Here is a 22,074-nt window from a genome sequence, read left to right as displayed (position 1 = left end):
CCTAATCTAGATAAATACCTCCAAAATCTGCAATAATTACATATTTGACTGAACATCCTGTGTGACGCTCTTAAAGACTTATCAGTAGGAAAATAATCCACTAAATGATGTTAGGAATATGTGTTCCATGGGCACAAAGAATAAAAGACTTGTACGCTGCCAAGTCACATAAGATGCATTACGTCCATATCCTACTGCTCCCAAGCATACAGTTCTATTTATGCCATTGCATGTCAAAAAGTATTAACGTTAATAACAAATACGCTTTGGATAAAGCAATTGTGGGATCTTTACCCTGCAGTATTTCTTAACTTCCTTATTCAGATATGATCCAAGGTAATCTGCTGTCATCAGCATTATTTTCCAGTTAATAACTTGCTGTCTTTCATACCAAACGTGCAGTATAATAACAGTTTAAAAGTACAGTAATAATCGTAAGTACAACAGAATAATTAGATCCAAGATAACATTTACCTGGGCCCCATCAACTTCAAATAGTCTTAAGTACAAAGTACACAGGTTTACACTAGCCTTTGAGGTGAAAGTATTGCAAATATTATGAATATGTAAATACTGATTATAATCTTAATGCTGATCATCTATGGTCTTGAGTTAAAGGTTTAATTATCATACTGTGGTTGGTTGTGTACAGGCTCAAATCATTAGGATATTGCTAATCATGGGGAAGAATTGTTTGTGTAGCAATACTGTAAAGTTTAATGTGGTGAAGCTATGATTTTGCTACCTATGGTGACCAGAGCAGTTCTCCCCAGCCCTCATCTCTGTTCTTTAACATTGTCATATTATGTTACCACTATTATTACAAAACTTTATTTTTTTAAATTAAAAGCAGAACTATTTTATCATTATTAGCTCATCTAAGTGATTTAAAATAAAACCTCAGATATTTTGTCCTTTGCATAGCAAAAATATACTAGAAATCAAAGAAGCTGTATATTAAATAACTGAAATGTATCTAAAGCAACAGTGAATTATTGAATTCAATGTAACTCCCTTACACTTTACAATCAACTAGATCTTTATTTTTTTTAAACTTAGTCTCTCAAAATAAAATTCAATAAAACCAAACTTATTTTATCTTGTTCTGCTGTAATTAATGTATAAGTTTTATAAATTGTATAAACTGATCCAGACCTTGTTTATATTGATACAACATTCAGGCATACCCATCCCATCTTTAAAAAAAATGAATGGATCATATGGTTCTCAGAGAATAGTAAATTGCCAAGTAAATTTTCTGATCAAATATAATTTTAACACTTATTTGTGAAACAGTAGTCCATCTCTACTTTTGAGAAACACTTCGCTACTGTATGCCTTTTGATGAATTGAAAATGCATACCTGAATGTTACTTGACAAATTATGCAGATGAAATTAAATATTAATCCATGAATGGTAGCAATAAGAATATCCACTGAATACACTTTTTCCTAAATTAGCCTAAGGTTTTAATCTATTTTTGCCTTTCTCAGGAAGTTGCAGTACTTGGGTATGGGTTGATGGTGCACATGGGCTGCACTATGTCAGGATGGGATTGGCTAGATAGACCAGTCAATCATTTTTTCTTGTCCCACTTTTTTATGTTTGTAACATGGTGGAACTGTAGAAATTATATTCTCATATGATGCTGTTTGAGGTTGTTATTGGTTCAGTAAGAAGTTCAGTAATTATATGTATTGCTAAATAGAATATTTCCTTTTCTTTTATGACTGGGATAAGTGTTGGTTGTTACTACACATCAGTCTCTGCAGCTTTTGAGTTTCCCACAAACTCCTAAAGCACCAAAATTGTGTATTACAAACTGTGCACAGATTACTTTACAGATCTTATCAATATAAAGAACTTACTTACCCTTTTCCCATCTTTGCTGTACAGCTTTATTACAGGAAACTGCATCAACTCAGTAATATAATTCAGTAGTACATCAAAGCTCTGCATTGTGTTCCTGTTCAAAATTAAATTACGTTTGAAACTAGGTTCACCATTTCTGAAGACAACAAGCTTCTTTGGAATGCCTGTGGATTGTGATAGGTCCTCGTAAAGTGATCTGGAGACTTTCTGTCTGGTCTGTTGTGAGACAAGTTGTTCAGGATTAAATGGCTTGCTAATAAACCAGGGATTTTGTTTCCGGTTAGCTAGCTCAAGGTTAATAGGCTTCACTTTCCGTTGGTCAGAGCAAATGTAAGATTGTCCATCTTTAAGATCTGAAAGACTAGTCACACTATTGCTACCACGAGGTGTGGTAATTGTTCGTACCCCAAATGGCAATGGAATCTTATTAGACAAATCATCTAATAAGGAATCAAATGTCTTAAATGTACGACTGTTGACAGCCATCCTAATCCCAGAAAACTGTGGGTCTCCACTTTTATAAAAGTAAATCTTTTTTGATGTAACAAGACTTGGAACTTGGAATTGATGTGCAGTAGTAGACTTCTCAGTTTTAGAGATCTGGGCCTGTTCAAGTGAATGATGTGAAGATTGTTGCTCATCCATTTTCCACTAATCGATGCACTCTAATACAGTAATAAAATAAAAATCCACGGGTCAAACGTTTCCTATAATATAAGAGATTCTACTTCAGTATTGCATATTGATTATGTAACAGTACAAACATTTTAGGTCAAATGTCTTTGCAGGTGACTGCTATTTGTCTTACACTGCCTTAAGTCCAAAACTGATAAGAGGCCACATAATATAAGAACTATTACCAGCACACAGCAATTTTTAATTATTAAAATGGCATTTAAAATAAGAATCTTGCAAAAGAATACAACCTACAGATATGACACCTAACAAGACTATACAATTGTCAACAGTGTCATATTCTGCAGGCTACTACACCACTCACTGAAGGTGACTTGCTGATATTTTAGGCAACAGTAGCGCCTATTGAAATATGACTGTTTTCAAGTTTGTCACCTTCAATATTTCAGCCCAAAAATTCAATAATGTTCCATGCATAGTTGTACAATGAAATGGTCAGTATGTTGAAATATCTTACTAAGTATTGTATAGTTCGATATTGCACAATTTGGTTTATAAATAATTGTATTTGATTCATGAAAGAGGGGAAGATTTTATAAAATTATAAATGAAAGCTGGAGCTTTCTGTTTGGGCATTTCACAGAATAATGAGCTCTGGTGATGACCAAATATTCTAATGTTTTGTTCTGTGGCGCTGATCCTTTGGATTTATCTTTCACCATATCCTGGCTCCACTATCAATGCTACTCTTGGTCCCAGAGTTTCATAACCTCCCAGCTATCACATTTATTCCCCTTGAAAGCTGGTTAGTAATCTGTCATAGAAGTTGGTATGCATTGCGCCCATTTTTCGGGTGTAAAACAAGCACAAAGCATACCTAATTAGCAGTGGGATGGCCTGCGCCCAATTTGCGCAGGCATTGTTCCCCACTGTTAAATTCATGGGGTCCATTTTTTAAGGTTTCCCGGTCCTGTTGAATGACCCCTTCACAAAATTAGTTATCAATGAGAAAGGCAGGCATCGGGCCTGCCCTGCTCAAGATTCTTCAGCAGCCCCCACAGCTGCCAGCTAAAGGCAAGTTAAAAAAAAATAAAAAAATTTCAAACCCTTTGTCTGGAGCCAGGAGGAATATGAGTGCTCCCCCAACAACACAGGCATCGCAAACTCTTCACTACTCCTCAGCCTTTCTTTTTTCTTACCATACCAGGCTTGAGACCCCTTGAACAAGCCCACACCTGCCCTCCGTTCCTCTCTTAGTATTCTCTGTAGCCTCCATACGAGCAACTGTTCCCTCCACCTCTCTCCCTGATGTTCCTGCCTAGCACACCCACTGGGGACTAACCTAACCAACTTTCTTCCCGACCAACTCAATCTACCCACCGGGATTCTGTGAATGAATTAACATTCACTGCATTCACAGCATCAGCTGTGTCTCAGTTGGTAGCACCCTCGCCTCGGAGTCAAAAGGTTGTGCGTTCAAGTCCTACTCCAGAGACTTGAACACAGAAATCTAGGCTGAAACTCCTGTGTAGTACTGAGGGAGTGCGGCATTGTCAGAGGTGCCATCTTTCAGATGAGACATTAAACTGAGGTCCTGTCTGCTCTCAGGTGGACGTAAAAGATCCCATGCCACTATTCGAAGAAGAGCAGGGGAGTTATTCCCGGTGTCCTGGCCAATATTTATTTCTCACTCACACATTATCTGGCCATCACTACATTGTTGTTTGTGGGAGCTTGCTGTGCGCAAAATTGGCTGCCGTGTTTCCTATATTACCACAGTGATTACACTTCAAAAGTACTTAATTGGCTGTAAAGTACTTTGGGACATCCAGTGGTCGTGAAAGGCGCAATATAAATGCAAGTCTTTCTTTTTCTCTGCATTTCCTTCCAGGATGTCCATTCAATAGTGAACAAGGCCCTTTCTAGCAACAGCCTCAATGTGGATGATCAAAATGACATCCTAGTTTTGACTGAAACCTGGTTCATAGGTGGCAACATCTTGCCCTTTACTGAAGATTCCCATCTGGATATACCTTCCACCACCTAACATGCTTTAATTACAGCATTGCCCTCATCACCAAATCATACCTCCACCCACTACTCCTTAGGCACCGCCTCCTCCTTAATGCACCTCACTCAGTTCTACTCCTCTTGCCTCTCCTCTAAAATCCTCTTATCGACTGCCCCCAAGTCCCACCTTAAGTTTCTCCTCAAGATATCCTCCCTTCTTTATTCCTTCAGCCTCTACACTGAACTACTCCTCAACCTCTCCTACCCATATTCACGGTCATCTCCTTGGCCTAGACTTCGACATCTCCCAAGGCCTCTCTACCCCTATGGTCCTGATCACTGACAAGGCTGTCTCTGTCCACTTTGTTGTAGCCTTGACCACGCACATCCCCATACTCTCCTTCAACTCTCCCTCTTCTGTATCCACTGCATCCCCCACATGTACTTACAACCACGGTCTTGAACTATGTACTTCCTAGCCTTCCATGCGCCACAATACTTTGCAGATGTTGATTTGTTTAGCCATTTTTTTAAATATTTGTTCCTGGGATGTGGGCATTTATTACCCATCCCTAATTGCCCTAGAGAAGGTGGTGGTGAGCCGCCTTCTTGAACCGCTGCAGTCTGTGTGGTGAAGGTACTCCCACAGTGCTGTAAGGAAGGGAGTTCCAGGATTTTGACCCAGTGACGATGAAGGAACGACGATATATTTTCAAGTCAGGATGGTAAGTAACTTGGAGGGGAACTTGCAGGTGATGGTGTTCCCATGCGCCTGCTGCCCTTGTCCTTCTAGGTGGTAGAGGTCACGGGTTTAGGAGGTGCTGCCGAAGAACCCTTGATGAGTTGCTGCAGTGCATCTTATAGATGGTGCGCACTGCAGCCATGGTACACCGGCGGTGCAGGGAGTGAATGTTTAAGGTGGTGGATGGGGTGCCAATCAAGCAGGCTGCTTTGTCCTGGATGGTGTTGAGCTTGTTGAGAGTGTTGTTGGAACTGCACTCATCCAGGCAAGAAGAGAGTATTCCATCACACTCCTGACTTGTGCCTTATAGATGGTGGAAAGGCTTTGGGGAATCAGGAGGCGAGACACTTCCCACAGAATACCCAGCCTCTGACCTGCTTCTGTAGCCACGGTATTTATCTGGCTGGTCCAGTTAAGTTTCTGGTCAATGGTGACCCCCAGGATGTTGATGGTGGGGATTCGGTGATGGTAATGCCATTGAATGTCAAGGGGCTGTGGTTAGACTCTCGTTTGTTGGAGATAGTCATTGCCTGGCTCTTGTGTGGCGCGAATGTTACTTGCCACTTATCAGCCCAAGCCTGAATGTCATCCAGGTCTTGCTGCATTCGGGAATGGACTGCTTCATTATCTGAGGCATTGCGAATGGAACTGAACACTGTGCAATCATCAGCGAACATCCCCACTTATGATGGAGAGAAGGTCATTGATGAAGCAGCTGAAGATGGTTGGGCCTAGGACACTGCCCTGATGTCCTGGGGCTGAGATGATTGACCTCCAACAACAACAACAACCATCTTGCTTTGTGCTAAGTATGACTCCAGCCAGTGAAGAGTTTCCCCCCCCCCCGATTCCCACTGACTTCAATTTTACTAGGGCTCCTTGAAGCCACACTCGGTCAAATGCTGCCTTGATGTCAAGGGCAGTCACTCTCATCTCACCTCTGGAATTCAGCTCTTTTGTCCATGTTTGGACCAAGGCTGTAATGAGGTCTGGAGACGAGTGCTCCTGGCAGAACCCAAACTGAGCATCGGTGAGTCGGTTTTGGTGAGTAAATGCCGCTTGATAGCACTTTCGATGAGTTACAGTAGATTGATGGGGTGGTAATTGGCCGGATTGGATGTGTCCTGCTTGGGCAGTTTTCCACATTGTCGGGTAGATGCCAGTGTTATAGCTGTACTGGAACAGCTTGGCTAAAGGTGCGGCTAGTTCTGGAGCACAAGTCTTCAACACGACAACCAGGATGTTGTCGGGGCCCATACCCTTTGCTCCCGTTAGTTGTTTACTGGTCCACCACAATTCACGACTGGATGTGGCAAGACTGCAGAGCTTTGATCTGATCTGTTGATTGTGGGATCGCTTAGCTCTGTCTATAGCATGCTAATTAGCATGCATGTAGTCCTGTGCTGCAGCTTCCCCAGGTTGGCACCTCATTTTTAGGTATGCCAGGTGCTGCTCCTGGCATGCTCTTCTACCCCCCCTCATTGAACCAGGCTTGATTATAGTGGCAGTGAAGGATATGTCGGGCCATGAGGTTACTGATTGTGGTGGAATATTATTCTGCTGCTGCTGATGGCCCACAGTGCTTCATGGATACAGGAAACTTTGGTTTATCCGGAGGTTATATGTCCGGAATACTCGATCTAACGGCAAAAGTCAGGAGACATTTTCTATAAGTCTTTTTAGGTCTCGTTGCTTTTTTTTTCCCCAGTCAGGCACTCCAAGGTCTGTAGCTATAGCAACAGCTTCAGCTAGAGACGCTTGCAGCTGCAGCCGACTGTTTAGAAGCTGTTGCTAAGCAACAGTGTTTGTTGTCAGATACGGAGATGAAAACCTCCGTATGCTTCAACATTAACTTTGTATGTCCGGCAGTTTTGATAGATCGGCAACAGCTCCGCCCCGCGGTGCCGGATATCACAAAGTTTCCTGTACCCAGTTTTGAGCTGCTAGATCTGTTCTGACTCTATCCCATTTAGCACAATGGTAGTGCCACACAACACGGTGGAGGGTGCCCTCAGTGTGAAGATGGGATTTCCACAAGGACTGTGTGGTGGTCATTCCTACCAATACTGTCATGGACTGGTGCATCTACGACAGGTAGATTGGTGAGGACAAGGTCAAGTAGGTTTTTCCCTCGTATTGGTTCTCTCACCACCGGCTGCAGTCCTAGTCTGGCAGCTATGTCCTTCAGGACTCTGACAGTAGTGGTGCTACCGAGCCACTGTTGGTGATGGACATTGAAGTCCCCCACCCAGAGTACATTCTGTGCCCTTGCTATCCTCAGTGCTTCTTCCATGTGGTGTCCAACATGGAAGAGTACTGATTCATCAGCTGAGGGAGGGCGGTAGGTAGTAATCAGCAGGAGGTTTCCTTGCCCGTGCTTGACCTGAAGCCATAAGACTTCATGGGGTCTGGAGTCAATGTTGATGGCTCCCAGGGACACTCCCTCCCAACTGTATACCACTGTGCCGCCACCTCTGGTGGGTTTGTCCTGCCGGTGGGACAAGACATACCCAGGGATGGTGATGGAGGAATCTGGGACATTGGCTGAAATTCCTCATTCCTCCATCTCCACCTTCGATGCCCTTCTCCCCAGAACATCCTTTACCACTTCCCAGCCTTGTCATTGCCCTTGTATGACCTTCATCTTTGTCCATGAAATCTAAGGGCAAACTTGTGCATACCAGCTGCAGAACTATCTTAGTCATCCATTGCTAGATCTGGCTTGACCACATCAAACTCTACCCAACCTCGCTTAGCTGTCAAAATGACCCACTATTCTAGGATCATCCTGGAGGTCTCTTTCCCTCTAACCAATCATCTCCTTAAACTCCGCCCCTCTGACTCGACCTACAACTCCAACAAGTGCAAGGAGCTGAGAGATTTTGTCATCTCCAAAATAGAGACCAAGATTCAGCTGCCTTTGCTGCTTCCTCCTTTCCCCTTGTCCACTAGGGCAACCTCCCCCTACTCCTATCCCCACAAAAGTCCTGAACTCTCATCTCTCTCTAGTTTCTCCCCCATCTCCTCCCTTGCCCTTTCCAAGCACATTTCATCCATGAGATCCACTTCATTCTCCCCTGATCAGCCAACTACCCTTCCTGGCCTCCATTTTATCCAATGTTGTAAATGGTTCCCCCTTCTCGGGCACTGTTCCCCTACCTTTCAAAATTGCCATCAGTCAGAAAATTTCTGAATTCCATCACAGCATCTGTATTGTCAGACTGCTTGTCTGACATGCAGTCCTGGATGAGCTGTAACTTCCTCCAGCTAAACAGTGGGAAGATTGAAGCCATTTTCTTTGGCCTCTGCCACAAACTCTCTACCCTCACCGCCAATTCCATTCCTCTCCCAGGCCAATTTCCCAGGTTGAAACAGAATAATTGCTACCTCAAATTTCCATTCAACTCAAGCCGAGTTTCTGACCCCATATCCTCTCTGTTATAAAGATTGTCTACTTCCACCTCTGTAATATCATCGCCTCTGTCCCACCTCAGCTCTTCTAACGCTGAAGCCATCGTCCAATTCTCCGTTACCTCCAGGCTTGATTACTACAATACTATCCTCAACCCGCCATAAACTTCAGCTCATCCAAAATGCTGCTGCACACCAAATCACACTCTCTCATTATTGACCTATTTTGGCTCCTGGTCCCCGAAAGCTGCATACTGTCCATATACCTCTCCATTTTCCCACTTCACTCCCCTCTTTTAAGACCTCCCTTGAAACCCTCCTGCTCCAACATGAGACCGTGGAGCAGGAGGCAGTCCAAGTGGGAGTTCAGTAGAATAGAACAGTTTTATTCATAAGGGATTTGATAATTAGGGGGATAGATTACCACCCGAGCCAAGTGCTAACTGACATTGGGATAGACAGATCAGGAAGGTGAATGTGGGGCTAAAAGACTGGTGTGGGAAAGAGGGGTTCCATTTCCTGGGACACCAGCACCATTACTGGGACAGGAAGAAGCCGTACCGTTGGTGTGGGCTCCATCTGAACCGGAATGGGACCAGTGTCTTAGCGGAAAGGATGACTAGGACTGCAGATAGGAGTTTAAACGGTCAAGGAACAAATACAGTTATAGAACATAAATATAAATGACTGTTAAAAATAAAGTGAGGGAACAATTAATAAAAACAAATTAAATTGCCTGTACAGCAATGTGCACAGCATCTGAAACAAAAGAGGGGAACTGGAAGCAATAATTCATAGCGAGAAGCCAGATGTGGTAGAGATAACTAAAACATGGCTACATAAAGAACAGGACCGCCAGTTAAATACTGCAGGATATAATGTATTTAGAAAGAATAGGGAAGGAAGGAGGGGTGGGGTAGCTGTACTGATTAGAGACAACATAATGGCAGTAGAAAAAAGGGACAGAACTAACATTAAAGGTAGAAACAGATTCCATATGGATTGAAACAAAGGATAAGAAGGAATCAATCACGTTAATAGAGTTATTCTACAGACCACGCAATAGTGAAGGGCAGTGGAGGAAAAAATATGTAGACAAATATATGAAATGAGTAAAAGGCACTGGCACCAGTACTGGGGCAGGAGGGAGCTGTTCCGTTGGGACGGGCTTCACTTGGCCAGTGCTGGGACTAGAGTCCTGGCGGATCATATAACTAGGGCTGTAGAGAGGGCTTTGAACTAACTAGTGGGGGGGGGGGGGGGGGGAGGTTCCTAGAGAGCAAATAATACAAATGACAACAGAGAAGGTCATAGACTTAGGTAGCAGTGGGGAAATTAAAAACCAGAGCATGTCAGGAAGGGGCAGAAGGTATGGAGTAAAAGGTAAAGTAATAAAAAGGGCAAAAACAGGAACTAAGTGTCACAAAACATCTTTGAAAGTTCTCTATCTGAATGCACGTAGCATTCGTAACAAAATAGATGAGTTAATGGCACAAATAACTACATATGGGTATGATCTTGTGGCCATTACAGAAACATGGCTGCAGGGTGACAATGCCTGGGAATTAAACATACCAGGTTATTTAATGATCAGGAAGGAAGGGGAGGTGGGGTGGCTATGTTAATAAAGGAAGGAATCACTGTAATACAGAGAAAGGATATTGGGTCAAAAGATCAGGACAATGAAACAGTTTGGGTGGAGGTAAGGAATAATAAGGGGAAAAAAACACTAGTGGGCGTAGTCTATAGGCCTCCGAACTGTGGCAACTCTGTTGGATGGAGTATCAATCAGGAAATAGTTGAGGCTTGTAATAAGGGAACATCTATAATTATGGGGGATTTTAACTATCATATTAATTGGACAAATCAAATTGGGCAGGGCTGCCTTGAGGATGAGTTCATTGAGTGTATTAGGGATGCGTTTCTTGAGCAGTATGTAACTGAACCGACCAGGGGGCAAGCAACCTTAGATCTGGTCCTGTGTAACGAGACAGGATTAATTAAAAATGTCCTAGTAAAGGATCCCCTTGGAATGAGTGACCATAACATGGTTGAATTCCATATTCAATTAGAGGGTGAGAAGGTTGGATCTCAAACAAGCGTGCTAAGCTTGAATAAAGGAGACTATGAAGGTATGAGAGCGGAATTGAGTAGAGTGGATTGGGAAAATAGATTAAAGGGTAAGACGATACATGATCAGTGGTGTACATTTAAGGAGTTATTTTACAACTTCCAAAAAATATATATTCCACTGAGAAGAAAAGGGTGTAAAAGAAAAGACAGCCATCCGTGGCTAAGTAAAGAAATTAAGGATAGTATTCGACTAAAAACAAGGGCATATAAGGTAGCCAAATCTAGTGGGAGGATAGAGGATTGGGAAAACTTTAAAAGACAGCAAAAAATAACAAAAAGATTGATTAAGAAAGGGAAGACAGATTATGAAAGTAAATTAGCAAAAAATATAAAAACAGATAGTAAGAGTTTTTATAGTTATATAAAAAGAAAAAGGGTGGCTAAAGTAAATGTTGGTCCCTTAGAGGATGGGACCGGGAAATTAATGGTGGGAAATATGGAGATGGCAAAAACACTGAATGAATATTTTATATCAGTCTTTACAGTAGACGACACTAAGAATATCCCAACATTGGACAAACAGGGGGCTAAAGGGGGGGGGGGAGGAGCTAAACACGATCAAAATCATTAAGGAAGTGGTACTCAGTAAAATAATGGGACTCAAGGCGGATAAATCACCTGGACCTGATGGCTTACATCCTAGGGTCTTGAGGGAAGTGGCGGTAGGGATTGTGGATGCATTGGTAATAATTTTCCAAAACTCCCTGGACTCTGCAATGGTCCCGGCAGACTGGAAAACTGCTAATGTAACACCCTTACTTAAAAAGGGCAGTAGACAGAAGGCTGGAAACTATAGACCGGTTAGCCTAACATCCGTGGTAGGTAAAATTTTGGAGTCCATTATTAAGGAGACAGTAACAGGACATTTGGATAATCATAATTTAATAGGACAAAGTCAGCATGGTTTTATGAAGGGGAAGTCATGTTTGACAAATTTGCTGGAGTTCTTTGAGGAAGTAACATATAGGGTGGATAAAGGGGAACCAGTGGGCGTAGTGTATTTAGACTTCCAAAAGGCATTTGACAAGGTGCCACACAAAAGATTATTGCTTAAGATAAAAACTCACGGGATTGGGGGTAATATTCTGGCATGGATAGAGGATTGGCTATCTAACAGAAGGCAGAGAGTTGGGATAAATGGTTCATTCTCAGACTGGCAATCAGTAACTAGTGGTGTTCCGCAGGGGTCAGTGCTGGGTCCCCAACTCTTTACAATCTATATTAACGATTTGGAGGAGGGGACCGAGTGTAACATATCAAAGTTTGCAGATGATACTAAGATGGGGGGGAAAGTAGTGTGAGGAGGACATAAAAAACCTTCAAGGGGACATAGACAGGCTAAGTAAGTGGGCAGAGATTTGGCAGATGGAATACAATACTGGAAAGTGTGAGGTTATGCACTTTGGCAGGAAAAATAATAGAGCAAGTTATTATCTTAATGGCAAGAAACTGGAAAGTTCTGAAGTACAAAGGGATCTGGGGGTCCTGGTGCACGAAACTCAAAAGGTTAGTATGCAGGTGCAGCAAGTGATTAAGAAGGCCAATGGAATGTTGGCTTTCATTGCTAGGGGGATAGAATATAAAAATAGGGGAGGTATTGCTTCAGTTGTACAAGGTATTGGTGAGACCGCACCTGGAATACTGCATACAGTTTTGGTGTCCATACTTAAGAAAGGACATACTTGCTCTCGAGTCAGTACAAAGAAGGTTCACTCAGTTAATCCCGGGGATGAGGGGATGGACGTATGAGGAGAGATTGAGTGGATTGGGACTCTACTCATTGGAGTTCAGAAGAATGAGAGGCGATCTTATTGAAACATATAAGATTGTGAAGGGGTTGGATCGGGTGGATGCAGGGAAGATGTTCCCGATGATGGGTGAAACTAGAACTAGGGGGCATAGTCTTAGAATAAGGGGCTGCTCTTTCAAAACTGAGATGAGGAGGAACTACTTCACTCAGAGGGTGGTAGGTCCATGGAACATGCTGCCCCAAAAAGCTGTAGAAGCTACATCATTACATAAATTTAAAACAGAAATAGACAGTTTCCTAGAAGTAAAGGGAATTAAGGGTTACGGGGAAAGGGCAGGAATTTGGACATGAGTCTAGGTTCGGATCGGTCATGGCCCTGTGGGTAGCGGAGCGGGCCCAGGGGCCGTGTAGCCTGATCCTGCTCCTATTTCGTGTGTCTAATTCTGTTAGATGCAGGAGATGGTTCTGTGATAGTGGATTGGCAGTTAGGATCAGATCAGCCATGATCTTATTGAATGGCGGAGCAGGCTCGAGGGGCCGATTGGCCTACTCCTGCTCCTATTTCTTATGTTCTTAATAATAAGGATGCAAGATTTCTACTACCCGCAAATAAACTGGCAAGAAGTAGTGAAAGGGGAAAATGGAAAAGGGAAGAGAGTTTTTACAGTGTGTTCAAGAATCCTTTCTTACGCAGTCCGTAAGAAGCCCAAGAGAGGAATCACTGCTGGATTTAGTAATGGGAAATGAACCAGAGCAGATAAGAGAAGTAAGTGTCGGGGAACATCCAAGCAATAGTGATCATAACATAATAAGGTTGAAATGATGACTGAGAAAGACATAATTAAGACAAAGACCAAAGTAATGGATTGGGAAAAGGCTAATTTTGAGGAGATGAGAATGGAACTAGGGAAGGTAAACTGAAAAGAAGTGACAGACAAGATAGAACAGCAGGAGAAACATATTCCGCTAAAAAAACAAGTACAAACTATCCAATAATGAAACACCATGGGGTCAATTTTCTGGCTGCCGTCGGGCGGCTTTTCAGGTGGCCGGGGGCCAAAAAATCGTCGAAAAAGCGGGTCGGGACCCCCCCCGGCCTGATTCCCCACCCCGTCTGACATTCGGACCGCCGTTTCTCCGCGACCCGCTTCAGTCCCGGCCGCCGCCGGCGGGACTGGTCGTCAGCACACTAATGACCAATAATTACCTTGTTGAAGAAGATTTTCCGGGGTCGTTGCGACTTTGGGGCTTTCCCCACATCAAACACGCCTGCGGGGAACCCCACTGATGAGACCTGGTGTGAAGCTTGCTGGCTTGCTTGCTGTCAGCTGCCGGTCAGGGAAAGCTGCGATTTAAAGGGACAGCACTTGTATGTTGAAGGACCTTGTTATTGCAGGTTTGGGGCTACTTCTTCAAGGCTTAGGCACAGCTGTGGAAGGTTGGAGCCTCACGCACTTCTCCAATGCAATCTCCTGGGAAGCCCCTCTCGCCACCCTCACTCAGCGCTTCCTCAGCGGAGGCATCTGTGAGAAGCATGGGACGCCTTTTCTTCCTTCCCTTCTTGCCATTAGAGGATCTCCAGTAGCAGAGGCGGCAGCAGCAGAACCAGGAACAGCAGGATGAGCACCAGGAGCACCAGGCTGCTGCTCACTCACCTGAAGCTGCACAGCCCAGGAGGGGCCAGCGCTTGGAAGTGGCTTGAGAGCACCTTGCTGCGCTTCAGGGGGCCATGGGGACCCGTTTCTGCACTGGCAGTCCTACTCAGAAGGACTTCCATGAAGATCTGGTTTCTCTGTTCAACAGATGGCCAACGCTCCTCAAGAGATGTCATTCTCTTATGAGCACTCACCATGTTTTCCATACCCTGGCGAGTTGTCTCCTGCATGGAGGTTGCCAACCTTTCCATGGTGCTGCGTTCATGCGCCAATGACTCCACAAAGGCTCTGCTCATGGTCGCTATGGACTCCTCCATTCGCTCCACACTCGCAGCGACCCTGGAGACAAAACCTGCCAGAGACTCCTGCATCTGTGCATGGAGATCCATCACCTCTTCTCTTGCGGATGGACCCAGAGACAGAGGGTCGACATGCAGCACAGCTGAGCTGAGCTGGCAGAGTCCTGCGCACTCCGACGAGGACTCTCCACTGCTGTCCCTGTCTCCAGAATCTGCTGAGGCTCACTTGTGAGCTGTGAAAAACCAGGTGACAACACTACTCTATGTCCCGAAGGTCCCCCCGAGGTGCGAGTGTCTGCGCTGGTGCTGGGTGCGCTTACTTCTGCTGACGCTGCGCCCTCAGAGGTTGGAGCTTCCTCTGAGGAGTCTGGCTGCACAGCCTCTTCCTCCTCCACAGTGAGGACGGGGGCTCTGGATGGTACTGTGGGGGAGTAAAGGAAGGAGTTAGAAAGGTAATGCCAAGGTTCTTCTGGTGACTCCCAGCGAGTTGGCATCTGCTGACACCTGCATCCATGCAGCATTGGTCTCAGTAGGAGGCCTCTTCCTCACTGACCTAGGGAAGAGGACCTCCCTGTGGGCCCTAACCCCATCCAATAATGCCTGCAGTGAAGCCTCATCGAATTTGAAGGCAGCTCGGGGTCTGGCACTGGCCACAGCTGCTGCAGGCTCCCCTGCCACCCTGTATGGGTCGTTTGGAAGCCTTCAGAGGATGCAGTGCTTGCTATGGACCTTGAAAGCACCTCGAATGATGACATCATACTGTGGGGATTTCTGACTCGAATTGGACAATTAGCAAGGCTTCCCACATGCTGGGAATTAATTGGCCAATTGAGGGAAAATTGCATGGAGCTGGCTGACACTTCTTTGTGTGTCAGAAACCCCACATTCGGGGAAACCCGACCAGTTCCAACACAAGCCGAAAATCGGGGCCCATGGATAAATAAAGAGATAAGGGAAACACTGAAACTAAATAAAAAGGCATACACTAAGTACATAGACAATAAAGGAGGATGACAAAAGGGAAGGTTAGGAAAGGAGTCAAAAAAAATTAGGAAAGCATAGAGGAACTAAAAAACTAAATTAACAAGAAATATAAGAGATTAGTGAAGTATTCTGCAGAAACATAAATATAACAAAAGAAAAATCAGAATAGGGATAGGGCCACTAAGGAACACACAAGATAAACTCACAGGTAATGACAGTGAAATTACAGAAATATTGAATAGTTACTTCACCTCAGTATTTACCAGGGAGACCAACAAGGTGGCACTGCATTAGAAGAGATTATTAAAAAAGATAAAAAGACAATGGCCCAGAACTTCGGGTCTCCACGGGTGAGTACGCACGGGGTACTCACCCGTAAGCCCAATGGAAGTGCAGGTTTCCTGCATGCACTGCGCATGCACGGGAAACCGGCACTTCCGTTCCCCTGAACAAAGGGGTTCAGAGTTCGAACGCGTGCGCAGGAGAGGCTGCGTGTGCGCATCGAACTTACGTTGTTTTTGCAGGTTTTCCCAGGAGGGTAAGTCTCCAGAAGTTACATACATAAAAAGCAGTCACAAGGCCTGCTTTTTACAAGGTAAGTGGTGAATTAATTAAAATTAAAACATTTTTTCCACAGGTTTATTATTTTTAAATACTTTAAAGAAAGGTAAGTTTATTTTTAGCCCCGTTAGAAAATAAAATTATTTTTTTCAATAATTTAAATTATTGTTTAAAATATTTATTTCATGTAATTTATAGTTTATTTAAAAAATGTGACTTTAAAAAAAATTTATTTGAAGATTTAGTGATGTTTTGGGGCCCGTAGTATTTATAAGTTTTGACAGCCCTTCCTGTCAAACTTATGAATGAAGCATTCCCTGCTCCGATTGGCTCTCCATGGCTCACGTGATCCCAGAGGACGTATCGGACTAACTGCGCCCCTGGGATACACAAGCACTGCACGCCGGCAGTTGGAGCAGGCCCAGGATCGGAATTCCACGCGGGCCCACAGCTCAATGGCCGGCGCGCAAGGTAAGTGCAGGTCGGGGGCTTCCACCCGGAAGCCCACGATCCGAATTTCTGGGCCACTGAGATAGAAGGCCTTTGATAAGTTAACACAGAGCATGTAGAGTTAGGGAACAAGTAGCAGAATGGATGGCAAGTTGGTTACAGAACAGAAAACAGAGAGTAGGGTTTAAGGGTAGCTACTCAGACTGACTAAAGGTGGGAACTGGTGTTCCACAAGAATCGGTGTTAGAACCACTGTTGTTCACAATTTACATTAAAGCTTTGGACTCAGAAGTACAATTTAAAAATTTGCAGACAACACCAAATTGGGGGTGGGGGGGGATAGAGAAACATAGAAAAATAGGAGCAGGAGTAGGCCATTCAGCCCTTCGAGCCTACTCCACCATTCAATATGATCATGGCTGATCCTCTATCTCAATACCATATTCCCACTCTCTCCCCATACCCCTTGATGCCTTTTGCATCTAGAAATCTATTTATCTCCTTCTTAAATATATTCATTGACTTGGCCTCCACTGCCTTCTGTGGTAGAGAATTCCACAGGTTCACTACACTCTGAGTGAAGACATTTCTCTCTCTCCCCCCCAGTCTCTCTCTCTCTCTCCCCCCGAGTCTCTCTCTCCCCCCAGTCTCTCTCTCCCCCCCAGTCTCTCTCCCCCCCAGTCTCTCTCTCTCCCCCGTCTCTCTCTCTCTCCCTCTCCCCCCCGTCTCTCTCTCCCCCCCCCGTCTCTCTCTCTCCCCCCCGTCTCTCTCTCTCTCCCCCCCGTCTCTCTCTCTCTCCCCCCGTCTCTCTCTCTCTCCCCCCCCCAGTCTCTCTCTCTCTCTCCCCCCCAGTCTCTCTCTCCCACCCCCAGTCTCTCTCTCCCCCCCCAGTCTCTCTCTCTCCCCCCCCCAGTCTCTCTCTCCCCCCCCAGTCTCTCTCTCTCCCCCCCGTCTCTCTCTCTCCCCCCCAGTCTCTCTCTCTCCCCCCCAGTCTCTCTCTCCCCCCGTCTCTCTCCCCCCAGTCTCTCTCCCCCCCAGTCTCTCTCTCTCTCCCCCCCGAGTCTCTCTCTCTCTCTCCCCCCGTCTCTCTCTCTCTCTCCCCCAGTCTCTCTCTCTCTCTCCCCCCGTCTCTCTCTCTCTCTCCCCCCGTCTCTCTCTCTCTCTCCCCCCCAGTCTCTCTCTCTTTCCCCCCCAGTCTCTCTCTCTCAATTCAATTCAATTCAAATCGCTTTATTGGCGTGATAAGGTACATCTTATGTTGCCAAAGCATCAAAATACATTTATGGTTGAACACATAAACGCAGTTCTATTCATACAGTGTATAAACAGGTATATCCCTGAGTGTATAAATATACAATCGCATTATTTATATATACTCTTTTCTTAGTTTACTGGTTGTCCCTCTGTTCATGGCAAGCTGTAACATAGTGTGCCGCCAGTGTTACACAGCTTCTCTCCTCCCCCAGTAGGTATGGGAGTTTTTGGTTGTCATTCAGATTTCTGAATTCATGGCATATTTGTGAGAATTTTTGGTAGAAATTCTCCCTGATGCCCTGATATTTTCCACAGGCTGTGAGGAAGTGCATCTCTGTCTCCACTACTCCCTGACTGCAGTGAGAGCATATCCTGTCTTCTCTTGGCAGCCTGGTCTGCCTGTGTCTGCCTTTTTCGATCGCTAGGCTATGTTCGCTAAGTCTGTACCTTGTCAAGGTTCTGCTCAGTTTGTTATCCTTTACCATGGTCAGGTAATCAGCTATGTTGTATTGTCTGTTTAGGGCCAAGTAGCAATTGAGTTTGCTTTGGGTTTTTGTTGTTTCTGCCCAATATGTCAGATATTTTTCCTTTTGCTTAGCGACGATTGTGTTGGGTCGAATTCTGTGTGTTACCCTGTCACTGTCCTGGGGCTGGTTGTTGTTAGTATTGTTAGTAGTTACTTCACTGAGTCCCAGGACTAGTTGACTGAGGGTATTCTTCTTTATGGTCAGCTCTTGGCATTTCAGGGCGTCGTAGTGATAGCATTGGGGGTTGCTCATTTGTAGGTGATTCCAAAATTTGGTGGCTCTTTTTTGGATAGTGATTATTAATGGATATTGGCCTAGTTCCGCCTCTCTCTCTCCCCCCCAGTCTCTCTCTCTCTCTCTCTCTCTCCCCCCCAGTCTCTCTCTCCCCCCCAGTCTCTCTCTCTCTCTCCCCCCCCAGTCTCTCTCTCCCCCCCAGTCTCTCTCTCTCTCCCCCCCAGTCTCTCTCTCTCCCAGTCTCTCTCTCCCCCCCAGTCTCTCTCTCCCCCCCAGTCTCTCTCTCTCCCAGTCTCTCTCTCTCTCTCTCCCCCCCCCCAGTCTCTCTCTCTCTCTCCCCCCCGTCTCTCTCTCCCCCCCCCCAGTCTCTCTCTCTTTATGTCCTACCCCATATCCTGAGACTGTGACCCATCGTTCTAGACCCCACAGCCAGGGAAAACATCCTCCCTGCATCCAGTCTGTCTAACCCTGTCAGAATTTTATACGTTTCAATGAGATCCCCTCTCGTTCTTCTAAACTCTAGTGAATACAGGCCTAGTCAACCCAATCTCTCCTCATAAGACAGTCCTGCCATCCCAGGAATCAGCCTGGTGAACCTTCGCTGCACTCCCTCTATGGCAAGTATATATTTTCTTAGGTAAGGAGACCAAAACTGCACACAGTACTCCAGGTGTGGTCTCACCAAGGCCCTGTATAACAGTAGTAAAACATCCTTGCTCCTGTACTCAAATCCTCTGGCATTGAAGGCCAACATACCATTTGCCTTCCTAACTGCTTGCTACACCTGCATGTTTGCTTTCAGTGACTGGTGTACAAGGTCACCCAGGTCCCGTTGTACATCAACATTTCCCAATCTATCACCATTTAAATAATACTCTGCCTTTCTGTTTTGCCTACCGAAATGGATAACTTCACATTTATCCACGTTATACTGCATCTGCCATGTATTTGCCCACTCACTCAACTTGTCTAAATCGACTTGAAGCCTCTTTGCGTCCTCCTCACAACTCACAATCCCACCTAGTTTCATGTCGTCAGCAAACTTGGAAATATTACATTTGGTTCCCTCATCCAAATCATTGATATATATAGTGAATAGCTGGGGCCCAAGCACTGATCCCTGCGGTACCACACTAGTCACCGCCTGCCACCCCGAAAAAGACCCATTTATTCCTAATCTCGGTTTCCTGTCTGTTAACTAATTTTCAATCCATGCCGGTATATTACCGCCAATCTCATGTGCTTCAACTTTGCACATTAACCTCTTATGTGGGATTTATCAACGGCCTTCTGAAAATCCAAATACACCACATCCACTGCTTCTCCCTTATCTATTCTACCAGTTACATCCTCAAAAATCTCTAGTAGGTTTGTCAAACATGATTTCCCTTTCTTAAATCCATGTTGACTTTGTCTAATCCTGTTGATATTTTCTAAGTGTCCTGTTATCACACCCTTTATAATAGACTCTAGCATATTCCCTACTACTGATGTTAGGCTAACCGGTCTGTAGTTCCCGGTTTCCTCTCTCCCTCCTTTTTTAAATAGTGGGGTTATATTTGCCACCCTCCAATCTGCAGGAACTGTACCATAATCTATAGAATTTTGGAAGATGACAACCAATGCATCCACTATTTCCATGGCTACCTCTTTTAGTACTCTGGGATGGAGATTATCAGGCTCTGGGGATTTATCAACTTTCAGTCCCATTAATTTCTCCAGCACTATTTTTTTTACTAATACTAATTTCCTTTAATTCCTCCTTCTCACTAGACCCTTGGTTCCTTAGCATTTCTGGGAAGTTATTTGTGTCCTCTTCCGTGAAGACAGAACTAAAATATTTGTTTAATTGCTCTGCCATTTCCTTGTTCCCCATTATAAATTCTCCCATTTCTGACTGTAAGGGACTTATATTTGTCTTTACTAATCTTTTCCTTTTTACATACTTATAGAAGCTTTTACAGTCCGCTTTTATGTTCCTTGCAAGTTTACTCTCATACTCTATTTTTCCCCTCTTAATCAATCTCTTGGTCCTTTTTTGCCGAATTCTAAATTGCTCCCAATCCTCAGGCTTGCTACTTTATATGACTCCTCTTTGGATCGAATACTACCCTTAATTTCTTTTGCTAGCCATGGTTGGGCCGCTTTTCCTTTTGTGTTTTTGCGCCAGAAAGGAATGTATAACTGTTGCAATTCATGCATTCGTTCCTTAAATGTTAGTCATTGCCTATCAACCGTCATGCCTTTTAATGACGCTCCCCAATCTATCATAGCCAACTCCCTCCTCATACGTTCGTAGTTTTCTTTGTTTAGATTTAGGACCCTAGTTTCGGATTGGACTACTTCACTTTCCATCTTAATGATGAAAAATTCTATTATGTTATGGTCACTCTTCCCTAAAGGACCCCGCACAACAAGATTATTAATTAACCCCTTCTCATTGCACAATACCCAATCTAGGATAGCCTGTTCCCTAGTTGGCTCCTCAATGTACTGTTCTAAAAAAACATCTCGTACACACTCCAGGAATTCATCCTCCACAGTATTATTGCTAATTTGGTTTGGCCAGTCTATATGTAGATTAAAGTCACCCATGATTACTGTAGTACCCTTGTTACATGCATCTTTAATTCCCTGTTTGATGCCGTCCCCTACATTACCACTACTGTTTGGAGGCCTATATACAACTCCCACCAATGTTTTCTGCCCCTTGGTGCTTCTTAGCTCCACCCAGACTGATTGTACATCTTGATTTTGGGTGTAGGGTGTACAGTGAATACTGAGGAAAACTGCAAGAAAATATAAGACAACGTTAATACACTTGCACAATGGGCATGTAATTGGCAAAGGAATTTCAATACAGATAAGTGCGAAGTATTACATTTTGGTTGGAAGAATAAGAAAGCTACATAATGCTTGGATAATAAGAGTCTGAATGGGCTAGAGGAGCAAAGGGATCTGGGGTACAGATGCACAAATCACTAAAAGTAGTGACACAGGTCAATAAGGCCATAAAAAAAGGCAAACCAAGTGACAGGAATCTTGTCATTCATGTGGAAATGACTTATGAAGTAATACTGGGCGGCCTGCTGATGGCGCTGTCCAGGGAGAGTATAAATACTCAGGCATGGGCCCAGCTTGCTCAGGACATTCTTTAACAGAAACTAGTGAACGACACAACTGGATCTACATGTTGAAAAACAGTTGATTAAAACCTTGTTTAATACTCAGACCAAGTGCCTAGTAGTTTTCTTACATCACCAAGCACTAGAGTTCATTTCTAGAGGGATTAGGGTTGCAAAGGGGTGGAAAGTTTCCGGTAAATTTCCAGAAATTTTCCACGGGAAGTTTAGCTTGGGAATTTTGCCCAAAAAAGCACATGCTAGCATAATATTGTTTTTTTTGTATTTCTTTCTTTTTTTTCCCCCACAGGTCCTCTCTTAAAATTACTAAGAGATGGAATCTTAATTATTAAGGAATTTCTTAATCAATATATGTTTATCTTCTTACTTGGCTTGTTTTAATAATTACAAGTTTTGTGTGTGACTGTGAACA

General features: G+C 44.2%; 1 protein-coding gene across 9 annotated transcripts in view; it reads right to left on the bottom strand.

Annotated features, from left to right (window-relative positions):
* LOC147114887 (oxygen-regulated protein 1) overlaps positions 1-22,074 on the bottom strand; it is a 265,992-nt gene that overhangs the window by 235,501 nt on the left and 8,417 nt on the right. For 5 of the 9 annotated variants that reach the window (XM_085992952.1, XM_085992951.1, XM_085992954.1 and 2 more), the window contains exon 2: positions 1,874-2,580. The exons of 1 other annotated variant lie outside the window; for it this stretch is intronic. In XM_085992952.1, the coding sequence (XP_085849078.1) occupies positions 1,874-2,518 (645 nt within the window). In that variant the 5' untranslated portion in view covers positions 2,519-2,580. The remainder of the gene's footprint in view (positions 1-1,873; positions 2,581-22,074) is intronic. 3 more of the 9 variants (XM_085992953.1, XM_085992950.1, XM_085992948.1) reach the window with 1 other exon arrangement.

Source organism: Somniosus microcephalus, chromosome 7 (genome assembly GCF_052327205.1).
Source record: "Somniosus microcephalus isolate GS21.2 chromosome 7, FLI_Smic_1.0, whole genome shotgun sequence".
Lineage (NCBI taxonomy): Eukaryota > Metazoa > Chordata > Chondrichthyes > Squaliformes > Somniosidae > Somniosus > Somniosus microcephalus.
Note: the sequence above shows the minus strand (reverse complement) of the source record. Positions and strands in the feature narration are given on the sequence as shown.